The 11,256-nt window shown below is 58.6% G+C and overlaps 1 protein-coding gene across 1 annotated transcript; it reads right to left on the bottom strand.

Annotated features, from left to right (window-relative positions):
- Window positions 1-1,218: 1,218 nt before the first annotated feature.
- Window positions 1,219-4,940, bottom strand: NANOS3 (nanos C2HC-type zinc finger 3). Its single transcript, XM_040240892.1, has 2 exons — window positions 3,376-4,940; window positions 1,219-1,543 (listed from the first exon to the last, which is right to left on the bottom strand). Exons 1-2 carry the CDS (start codon window positions 3,848-3,850, stop codon window positions 1,476-1,478), a joined length of 543 nt encoding a protein of 180 aa, XP_040096826.1. The 5' UTR covers window positions 3,851-4,940; the 3' UTR covers window positions 1,219-1,475.
- Window positions 4,941-11,256: the final 6,316 nt, after the last annotated feature.

The following is an 11,256-nucleotide window of genomic DNA, read 5'->3' as shown; positions in this document are numbered from 1 at the left end:
GCCACCACCTTCTTATACCTGGGACATCCCATTCAGGTGGCTCAGAGTCCCCCAGCCTTTTCACCCTGCAGAATGGATAGCCCCTTCCTTGAACCCACCAAATGTGCCCAGTCACCCCGTTCCCTGGGTCTCAAGCCCCAGTGGCTCTGGCTTATACAATTAGCATTTGTAGGCAGCTGAGAGTGGCTGGAGTACTGTGTCCCCTGACTCCATGGTGAAACCCTTGGCACTGCTAAGGAGGCCTCCTTCATGCCTTCTTTCTCCTCCTTCCCTTTTCTCTCCAAGCCTGGGGAGTAGCCTGTCTTCAAGGGCATTCTCTGATCCCTGGCTCACCGCAGCCCTCCTCAGGTCCCGGATCAAATGGCAAAGCCAAGGGCAAATTCTGGGAAGTCCAAATTCTGCCCTGACTCAACCCTAGGAGACCTCGTAGGCTGGGGGTGGAGACCAGGCTCAGGCACTTCTCACCTGCTGCCCCCTCGAGGCTGGTGGAACAGATCTTGGGGTGGAGGAGGCAGACACAGGGTGGGGATCCCCCCAAGCCAAACCCCCCAGGAGAACCAGATCACACTCCCTGGGTGGGGATGGACCTCTGTCCCCTCCCACTCCTGAACACGTACAGCCTCCACAGTGCCCCTTGCCCAAGGCGTTGTCTGGCACAGCCGACCAGGACATATTCCCATTCCTTATGGCCCCCAACCCTCACCCTGCCCCAACCCAGAAGTCCTTCCCTTGCTCTGAAGGGCCTTGGCATGTGACTCTGGTCCCCAGTTTCTGGGGCATTGATGGTAACCTAAACATTCACGGAGGGTTTCTGAGGTGAAGACAACGATGGGGGGGACCTCTTAATTGTTTCTCCATTGCCCCCTCAAATCAGGCCCCCACCTCCAGTGTGGTAGATTCTACCCATCTGACATATCAATATGCAAGAGGTGGCCAGAAAAGTTTGCAAACACAAAAGTCACGGGAACAAGACTCATGGCACTAACTCCGTTCCAAGTGTCTGCTCAGAAGTGCCGGGCTGGGGCGAACCCCCAGAACCCCACAGCTGCCATTTCTCGGACCAAAGCACCTCAGCCCAGCGCCCCAGGGTGAAAAGAAATCCAAATAGCAGCTGGGGAAACCGGAGATCAGAGTAAGATGTGGAGGCTGAGGGACGCGACAGCCCCAGCGGCGCAGTTCACGATACCTTGTCCCAAGACCGGGCTTCATATGACGCTGATCCATTCATAAACATTTATTGAGCGCTGACTGGGTGCCCAGCGCTGGGGAAGAAGGGCAGGGGTGCCTGAGGACCACCCCCTTCAGTGACGGGGTCGGGCGCGCTTTGGGCGGTGGTCCCAGACCCGGCTCCTTTGCCAAGTCCCCAGGCTGAAGGCACCGTCTAGGGGCGGATCCTCGGAGGGTGGGTCTTCCCTGAAACCCGGGCTGGGTCCCCATCCCCAGGTGAAGGCGTCATCCTGCCCGCGCCAGTCTCCTTAGGCAGAAGTAGAGGGGCAGCAGGAAGAGGGAGGAGTTTCAGAAGACTTCCTGGCACCTTTGGAACCTAGATTTTAAAAGCAGAGTTGGGGGGGGGGGAGGAGAAAAGCATTTAGTAATAGGGATGATTCGATGATCCGGAAGTTCCGACTCAACCTGCAGAGCTGCCGGGGCTCTGGCGCCACCTGCAGGCTCCTTCTGGACTAGCACCCCTGTGCTATTCCCAGCCCCGGGCAGTCCCAGGTGGGACCCAGAGCCAGACACAAAGCAACGGAAACTCCCAACTCTGTCCTGCCGTGCTGCCCCCTCGAGGCCGCAGGGCTCCGGGAACCCCGGATTTGTTACACTCAGAAAGTTTCCTGGGAGGACAGCCTCAGGCAGCCTTTCCGTGCCAATATCGTGGTGAGGGCTCCCTGACCCCACTCCACCCCCACGGAGTCAAGTTTTCCTGTTCCCTCGGGCTTAAGGGGAAAAAGGAAGATTCTGAGACCATCGTCTGTGTCCCTTCCGCTTCCTCCCTCTCCCAGTTGTACTTTGTCAGACCTCGCAGGAATACTATCCTCTCCCGCGGGCAGTCTCACAACCCTTCTAACGTGTTCCCCGCACAGCCGCCGGGATGGGAAGAGGTCCTCCCTTCTGGTGACTTCCCGAGGGGCCCCCAGTCTGATGAGACAGGCAGTACTGGGGTACCGCCCCGTCAAACCGGTCCCTCTGTTGGCTGACTTCCCCAAGGTTGCTAAAACGGATTTCTCTCTTAAGAACCTGCAGAAGCGGAGGTCTTTCGAGTCTGTAATAGTAACTGCTGATACATAAGCCTAGCTACTCAAACCCTGCCGGCTACGGAGGTCAAGGGGATCTAGTTAGAAGTACAGATGCTCTGGCCTCACGCAGACCTGCATAACTGGAATCCGAATTTGATGAGCAAGATGGAGGTAACGCTCTGTGGCTGTGCAGACCTTAGGGAGCCTCCAGCCACCCTTCCGGGGGTGATCCCCACACAGCAAACTCACGGTTCTTTCCTTCCAAACTGATGCCAACTCGGATACCTCTGCCTGGAGGACCAACTTCTTTCAACCCCCTCAAATCCACCCCCACAGCCCAACCCATTAGCCACGGTCTAACACAGGCACAGTCTAACACACAGACCTGCTCTTGTCTTTTTCTCAGTTCCCTAGTACCCAAGTCCAAACTCTTCAAGGCTATCAGCAAGGAGCCCTTCCCCGAAATTTCCACACCTTCCCCTGCACCCTACGTACACGCATACTCCCATCCCAGATGCACGGAATTTGACCAAGTTTCCTAATGAGCCCCAGTGCCCAGACTCCCTTCAGCACTTCACCAAACTGAATGAGGGTTCCAGGAGCCACTTCCTCCAGGAAGCCCTCCTCGACCGCTTTGTCTAGCTCGGGTGCTCCCTTTAGACTCCCATTTCTGTTATAACTCTCCTATCTACCACTGAGGGCCAAGCCCAGCCCAGTGATTGGCACAGGACAAGCCTCACAAACGACCTGGCGAATGAGTGGACAAGTGAGGTTGTTTCCCTCTGGTCACATGGTGCCTACATTCCGCAAGATTGCAGCCCCTGCTGTACCTGTTGTCAGACCCCATCACTAGTCCCCACGGCCTCCCTGCTAAGATCACCCTGCACCTGAAAAAAACGTTCCCTCTATGGGCCCAGAGAAGGAGAGTGTCTTGCCCAAGGCCACACAGGGAACCCCAGCCCTAGCTTACCCACTGGGGCAACAGTTCTAGAACACGGTTCTAAGCTTTCTATTATGTATGGATTCTGTCCCCCACCCAACCCTCTGAAGTGGGTCAGCCCAGGGGTTAACCCACCTCTCAGAAGCTCTAAGTCAGCCCAGGGCAGACCCCCCCTCTGCAGCGAGTCCCCCCAGCCACCTGCACAGGCACCTCCTCCGCCGCCTCCTCCTCGGCGCGATCCATGTCCAGGGTCCTGCGTCCTCGCCTTGTCCGAGCGGACCAGCTTCTTGCCGGCCGAGTTCCGGGTGGTGTAGCTGTAGACGGAGGTGTAGCCCTGGCCGGTGAGCGGGCAGAAGCGGCGGGTGTGGGCGCGCTCGCGGGTGGCCCCGCACTGGGGGCACACGTAGTCGCGGAGGATGGGGCACAGCACCCGGCCCGCTTCATCCTTGAGCACGTGGGACTGGTAGATGGCCCGGGACTCGCCGTTGTGTTTGCAGAAAGAGCACAGGCGTTCGGGAGCTGGTGAGGATTCAGGGCTGGGTCGCTGACCCCCCGGTTCTGGCACTGCTTCTGGCTGGCGGTCCAGCCTGGTCTCCGGCTCGTCCTCCTCACGCTGAGCCCCCACCAGGCGTGCCAAACCCAAGTAATCTGTCCACAGGTTGAAGGTCCCCATGGCTGGGCCCCGTGTGCCAGGTGGAGAGGCAGAAGAGAGGAGAAACCCAGCCGCCTCCAAGCTGGTCTCTCTACCCCTAACTCCTCTCCCTTCCCTTCCCTCTCTGGAGCTGAGGAGTCTGGGCTGTCAGTTCCCTCCTTATACTCCAAGGGGGTGTGAAGAGGGAGGAGCAGGACGTAGGAGGTTCCCTATCCTCACAGGGGGCTTGCTGCAGCTCCCCCAGAAATGCACCTGCCACGGGGCTGCATGACCTCTGGGTAGGCCAGGGGTGAAGGGGCGTGACAAGACACAGGCTGCAGGGGGCACCAGCAATAAGCAGCCACACACCCCACCCAGAGGGCATTGAGAGGGCTACCTTTGTCTACCCCTCCTGGAGAACCAGAGTGATGCAGGTGGGGGCATTGGAAGCCCCACCCCAAAGACTAGCACTGCTGTAGCCAGTAACTTAGTAACTTCTTTCTTCCTTCTCCTGGACCGGGGGAGGGGAGAGGGGGAGCTGCTGATGTTCCAGCTGTCTTTGGAAGGAGGATGGGCCTGACTTACGGGGTAGGGGGAACAAGGACCAAGGCCCCTAGCTCTGGTCACCCTCAGGGAGCTTTCACACCCCTTGTCGGTGGAACCTCCTCTTAACTGATGGACAAACTGGGGTTTGAAGCCACCTGCCCTGGGGTTATTCACAAAGACAAACACAAAGCCTGCCTCCCCCACCAGTTACAGGAGCCTTAGTTGTTGTGGGGTCAGTCTCTCCTGGTCCTGGGGTGGAAAAGGGTTTGAGACTGAGAATTATGGGGAAGAAGAGAGCACAGGCGCAGGTGGGGCTAACGGGGCAGAGGGGAGACCCCTAGCATTCGCCAGCACCTTGATCGCCCTCTCAAATGAGACCTGCGGTCCATGTCAGCAGGATGCGGTGTGCCCCCAAGTCACCCAAGAGGGACACAGACTGGCAGGTGATCAACGGGCATCAGGGGCTAGGTGGGCAACTGAAGGTAAAGGAGGGGTCTGCAGGTACCAGGTAAGGAGGGTGAGAAAGCAGGGCCCAAGACTGGAACTCAGAGAAGAGGTGCCGTACCACCTACACACCTCATTCATTCATCCAAGAAAGCGTCACTGAGCCTTCTGGAAGCAGGGCCCCCTAATCCCTTTCAGAAAGGTTTTTCAGCTGCCCAGTCCTAAACTTGTAATTCCTGTCCACAGCCCTCCAGGACTGATTCCCCCAAATCCAGCCTGTGTCTGTAAGGATTCCAGACACCAGCCCTCCTCGAGGGGTGAGAGGCCAGGGTCAGGGTCAGGTTCTGGCTGAGCAGTTTGGGGGGGCAGGAGGAGGGGAGTCCGGGGTGGGTTGTATCCTCCATCCCATTCCCCCGAGGCTGTGTCTGGCCCAGCCACAGTGACATTCATCCCTCGGTGGGTCTGGTCTCTGTCACAACCCACCGACAACAATGAATGTTGATTGTGACATTTGCTGTGGCCTAAGGGAGGGGATATGTTCGGGATCCCCTGCCCCTGCCCCAGATCTGAAAGTTGGGGGTCGTGATGGGTGGGTGGACGGCAGTTCCAGGCCTCGGGGTCCACTCAACGGTCGATGGTTTGCCTGAGTTGTCCAAACTCACCGACAGGTTGAATGTTCCCCCAAACCCTTGGCAACTCCTTGGGGGGCGGGGAGTGGAGGCTGAGAGGGGGGTGTCAAGGAACCGGGTAGGGTGAGGGAGGAGAGGGGAAGGGAAGGAGAGACTTAGAGAATCTATTAAGTCAGAAAACAGTTAGCAGGAGCCAACTTCCTGCTCCAGGACAGGGAAAAAGGAGATAAATCTAAGTAATAATAACAGCAGATACTTCTGTCACCTTTGCTATGCAAATATAGCAGCAGTGGGCGCTGGGCTTCTAACCCATTTAGTCAAAGTAGTCTCAAAAGGGTCCTCAAAGGTGCGTATTTCTTCCAATTGTCAGTTTGGGAAACAGGCCAGAGGGCACCCTTAGCGAGAGGCAGGGGAGGGATTCGGAGTGGCCCCAAGAGGTCTCGAGGCCAAGTGGTTCTGGCCCCGGGGGCATGGATGCAACGGAGAGATAAACAAGTCATTTTAATACAATGTAATACCTTCAGTGAGCTTCACCGTGTTCCGGACACAATGGTTTATAATCACAACAACCCACGGTGGTGGTGGGGGGGGGGTTGGGTTGTCAGAGTCTGCACTTTGCAAATTCGAGCCCCGAGGTGGGGCCGCTGCCTAGCCCGCCTGTGGGTCCAACTGCCGGTTGGACAAGGGCAAAGCTAGAGGATCGCAGAGGGTCCCGGGCTTCCAAACTTAGGCCCTTGTCGGGGTCAGACCGGGGCCCAAGCGCATAACCACTCGAGGGTTGCCTCATTAATGCCCTTCCCCATTTTTTCACCCTCAAACCCGGTCCGCAGTCTCTCCCTCCAGGGACCGCTGTAGAGTTAGCCGCCCACCCCCTATAGTGCCCCCACGCGCAGTCTCAGGGGAGGCTGCTCCCCACCTCCCTGGGTCTGGGAGGTCTGGGACCCACCCCCTCGCCAGAGAACGGCCTGGACTACAAATTTCCAGTCCCCTTTCATTTCACTGAGGGCAATATCGAGCCCCAAAGGATGAACCGCTTGTCGTAACACTTAAGGCAAACCAGAGCCCCCAGGTGTGCTGAGCTTGAGTGAACCCAAAAATGACCTTCCGCGGAGGCGGCCAGAGGCAGCGCGGCGCTCGGAGCCCCACCCTCGAGATCCCCACCTAGAGCCAGCCTCCAGAGACCTGCCCCTCGCAAGCCACCGACTCCAGTCCCACCCCCAAGGCCCGCCCCTCGAGCCCACCCACAAATGGCACATCCTAGGACCCTCCCTCTAGAACCCGCCCAGATAGACTCCCAGGTAGCCCGCCTCCAAAATCAATCTCCATAAAACACGCCTCCTAAGCCGGTCCTCCAAGCGCCCACCCAGCTCCTCTAAGGCCCGCCCCGGGGCCTCGCCCTCTGAGCCCACCTCCGCCGGCCTCCCATCTACAGCTGTCTCCGGGAGACCCCGCCCTCTAGGGCCTCTCAAATCCTCCTTCCCAGACCCCCAGAGACAGCGTCCCTACGCGTCCCCAAGGTCGTTCCCAGGGATCTCAACTCCGCGAAGGTCCGCCGGGGACCCCCTCGGAGACCGACTCCCGTAAGACCCGCCCCCCACCTGGATCGCGTTCTCCAGAGCCCGCCCTCTCGCCCACCCGGGACCAGTCCGGTTCCCACCCGTTTGGAGCTCCGCGCGGAGCCTCCTCTCCCAAGGACCATCCACCCGCCCTGCAGAGCCCTCCCCCATTCAGGCACAGGGTATCCCGGCCTTTCTTAGGGCGCGTGTTGGGAGAGGCGATCGCCTGCTGGGAAAGGAGGGTAGAGGCCAGGGTAATAATAACAATGACAGTAATTCTAATAATGATGCTTTACATAATCACCCTGTTATTAGGATACAGTGAGGGAGGTGAGCTTTTATCAATGAGGAAGGTGAGGTTTTATCAATGAGGAAGGTGAGGTTCTGAGAGTTTGGACCAGAACTCTCTCAGCGGTTCTTAACGACCAAGAGGTTAGAATGCCAGGTCATGGAGAGGCACCGTGGCCACAATGCGCTGGCGGTAGGAGAGGGGGCCTCCTGGGACCCCACTGCTCCTTTCCCTGAGGGCTTTGACTTTGACCTACTTCAGGTGGGTCCTAGTAAGGGTCTCCCCAACTCAGGAAGGCAGGGCTGGGGCCAGAGGATGGGCCTGGGATCAAAGAGAGGTACCCCAGGCCCGCAGCCCCCAGCCCCACCCTATGGGGGAGGGGCTGTCCGGACATAACCTGGGGTCTGACTGTCTCCCTCCGTCTGTCCTGGTGGGTATAGGCTTCCGCCCTTGCTTTCTGTCTGGGTCCTCCTGTCTGGGTCCTCCTGTGCCCCTCTCAGGCTGGTATCAGTCTGGGTCCCCAGCCCTGCTGTGTGTGCCCATCCCTGGCTGTCTGGGGTCACCTGTGTCTGGCGCTTGCCACCTGATCTCCCCTATGTCCGTCCGCCTGTCCCCTCCACGTCTGGAGCTGCCCTTTGGTGAAAGGTGGCCTTGGGTCTGTCTCCTTCTCTCTGTCTGCACCTGGGGCCCTTCAGCAGGCGGCTGAGTGTTCCTCCCGCCAAGTGTCCTGAGGCCTTCTCGAGGGCTGAAGGGGCCTCCGGTCTGACTTTGAAGCCCAGCAGGGTGGGAGGCAGGGAGCTGTCTCCTCCCACCCCCAACCCAGGGGCTCTGCGTCTTCCTCCTCCTCCCTGGGACCCCAAACCGCAGCTGGGAGGGCCTGTCTGGGGTGGGAATGACTGGGTGGGGGGCAGCCTTTCAGCAGCCAGGCTGACCCAGAGCCTATCCCCACCCCAACCCTCATCCTAAGCTCAGGAAGGCAGAGCAGCTGGCATGGGGCCTGGGGGTCAGGGGTCAGAGGTGAGAGGTCCCAGTGGAGCCAGATGGGCAGGCAATGGGTGGAGACAGCTCTGCTGTCAAGTTGAAGAACAAGGTGCTGGTGTGGAGGTGGAGGTGGGAGCGGGAAGGAGCACAAGGTTAGAGATGCGGGGCTTCCAGGGGTATCTAGTGGCTTGTGTGCCCCTCCTGTGTCCCAGTGTACATATGTCCCTGTGTCTGTGCCCTTGTGTGTGTGTGCACAGGACCTGGGGGCGGGGAACACGCGGAGGAGGAGGCACTCAGAGCCTGGCAGACAAAGAGCCCATTATGGAATGTGCAGTGGCAGTGTACACAGGAGTCCCCATGTGGGGTCTGGTTGATGGCCCAGGCTGTCTAGACTGGCAGGCAGGGGGCCCCTCATTTCCATGATACCTACATGGCCTCTCAGGTTGCCACCCCGCCCTCCCCAGGCTTACTCTCCACTTGCTGGCTGCTCAGGCTTTTGACTCCACGTCCTCAGACAAGGGGTTTGTCTGTCCTGCTCAGGACCCTGAGGGCAGCCAGTTCAGCCAGGAACCTGAGTTTCCTTCTCAAGCCCACCAGATGTGGGGCCAGGGCTGGGGGAGGCAAGAAGCCTCCCTGGAGTTGGGGTTGGGGGCCGTAGAGGGGCCTGGGACAGGCTAATGAGAAATTCAGACACTTCCACCAAGGCTTGTAGTGCAGAGTGACCCTGGGTCTGGGTCAGGATGGGCCCCATCTGCAAAAATGTAGGCAGCAACTGCCTGTGGGCCTGTTACTTGGGGGCTGTGATGGGCTTGAGTGTCCAAAAGCTACTTTGGCGGGCTATTTTAGGGGGTCTGTAGGTGTCCGTTAGTTCAGGTAGGCATGTGCCATAATGGGTGGCTGGCTCTCTCTACGCCAGTTGTGAGTGTTGGCACTCCCATGGGCTTGTTTGTGTGTGGATGTCAGTGTGGTTGTGGGTAATTGCAGGTCGATGTGTGAGCTGGTGTACATGGGTGTCTGGTGTCTGTCAATGTCATTGTAGGTGACTGTGGTCTGTGTCATCTGATGATGGTGCCCCCCTGACCCCTCCTCACTAAAAATTCAGCTCCAGGAGGATAGGGATCTTCATCTCTTATAACCCCAGTAGAGAACAATCCCTGGTACACAACAGATGCTCGATAAAAAAGTGCTGGATTTGTGGGCATTCAGGTGACTGTGGATTTCTACATGTCTCTATGTCCTTTTCCTGCATGTCATTTTCACTGCAAATGTGTTACTGTGTCTGTGGGTCAGTGTTTTTTTTTTTTGGCTGCGCGGGATCTTAGTTGTGACATGTGGGATTTTCAGTCTTTGTCCCGGCATGCGGGATCTTTTGTTTCAGCCTGTGGGATCTATTTCCCTGACCAGGGATTGAACCCAGGTCCCCCTGCCTTGGGAGCATGGATTCTTAGCCTCAGGAGCACCAGGGAAGTCCCAGGGGTGTCTAAGGGTATAATCAAGTGTCAGGGTGGGTGACTATGGGTGTAGGAGCTATTGGACTGTTCATATCTGTCTGTGGGTGACAGTGTTACAATGGTTGTCTAGGAGGGTCAGTTTAACTGTATATGTGTAGATTAAGATTACTGTAACCTGATGTCAAAATGCCCATCATCCGTGCAGCCCTTTACCTTCTGTGTGTGTGTGCGTCAGTTTGCCTGGGTGACTGGCTGTGTCCTTGCCTGGGCAGGCACACAGAGACTCATGTGTGGATGTCCAAGTACTTGAGAATAACGGTGTCCACCTGTCCCTGTGTTGGGGCATTTACCTAGCTTCGGTTGTCAGATTACTCTGATGACAGCCTGTGGGTGCCCATGGGACAGTGAGCATAGGAGAGTCTGTGTGTGCAACAGAAAGCTGTGTGTGTGTGTCCGTGTTATGTGCAAGGATATGTCTACCACGGTTGGTGGCAGCTTCGTTTCTCTGTGGCAACGTTTTCCCAGGTGTCAGCCCTGGGTGTTCCTGTCATTGTGGGTAATGTGTGCCCACGTGGCAGTGTTATGATGGGTGACTGTGTGTGTGCATCAGCGTTCTGGCAGGTGATGTAACAATGGGGATGATTTATGCGGGAGTATAGGCTGTAGATTTGGGGGTCTTCATCTAATTGTGACTCTGTAAGTGTATCTGTGAGCAGTCCAGGGAGGTGGAGAATCGGTGGGAAAGGAGATGGAACTGAAATGTAGTGGGATGCGGGGTACATCTCCGATCCCATCAGCCAATGAGGGGTCTTCTCTGTCCCCTTCCCCCGCCCCCAATGCATGTCCTCCAGGGCGAGGTCCCTGTGAAAGGCGCCTTGTCGCTTTAAAAGGGTTCCCCAGCAGTGGGATTCCCGGCCAATTTTTCCTTTTTACGGCCACTTTTTGAGGGCGTGTTCCTGTTAGCAAACCTTGGCCCCGGTAAATACTCTGCAGCCGGCGGTAATGACAAGCGGGGGCAGCGGCGGGGGGGTGGCTGCGGAGGGCCCCGGGGCTCCGGCAGGCGGCGCCGCTGTCGCCCCTGGCCCGCCGCCGCAGCCAGGCCCGAGCGGGAAGCCCCCGCCGGGATCCGTCTCCGCAGGGCCCGCACAGGCCTGCACGCCCGTGAACTTGGCCGGGAGCGCCTTCTCGAACGCGCGCACCGGCTCGGAGCCTCTCCCGATCCGGGATATCCGAGGCCCCCGTCCGCCCTGCTCCCCCAAGAACAAAGCTGGCCGCCGCCCGGCCCCAGGGCCTCGTACGGTCAGGTGTCAGGAGGCCCGGCACCCATGCCCCTCCGACCCTCAGCCTGCGTCCCCGCCCCGCAGGGGCATCTCGGCCCGCCCTCCCCCCGGCGGCCCCCGGCTGGCCCGGGACTTCTGGGTCCGTCCCCTGTGGAGGGGGGGTCTGGTCCTCCGGGGGCCCCTCTCGGGGAAGGCGAGACACAGAGAAGCCGCCAGGGCCTCCCCGCCCCCCTTCCCCAGCCGCCGCAACAATGGAGGGCCGGGCTGCAGAG

This window comes from Oryx dammah, unplaced genomic scaffold, assembly GCF_014754425.2.
Source record: "Oryx dammah isolate SB20612 unplaced genomic scaffold, SCBI_Odam_1.1 HiC_scaffold_5, whole genome shotgun sequence".
Taxonomy (NCBI): domain Eukaryota; kingdom Metazoa; phylum Chordata; class Mammalia; order Artiodactyla; family Bovidae; genus Oryx; species Oryx dammah.
Note: the sequence above shows the minus strand (reverse complement) of the source record. Positions and strands in the feature narration are given on the sequence as shown.

Bases quoted from the DNA above. Each gene is read 5' to 3' on its own strand.
- NANOS3 (XM_040240892.1), bottom strand. From the start codon at position 3,850: ATGGGGACCTTCAACCTGTGGACAGATTACTTGGGTTTGGCACGCCTG. The intron at 1,544-3,375 runs GTGGCTGGGGGG...TTTAAAATCTAG, and splicing joins CGGAGGAGGTGCCTGTGCAG to GTTCCAAAGGTGCCAGGAAG.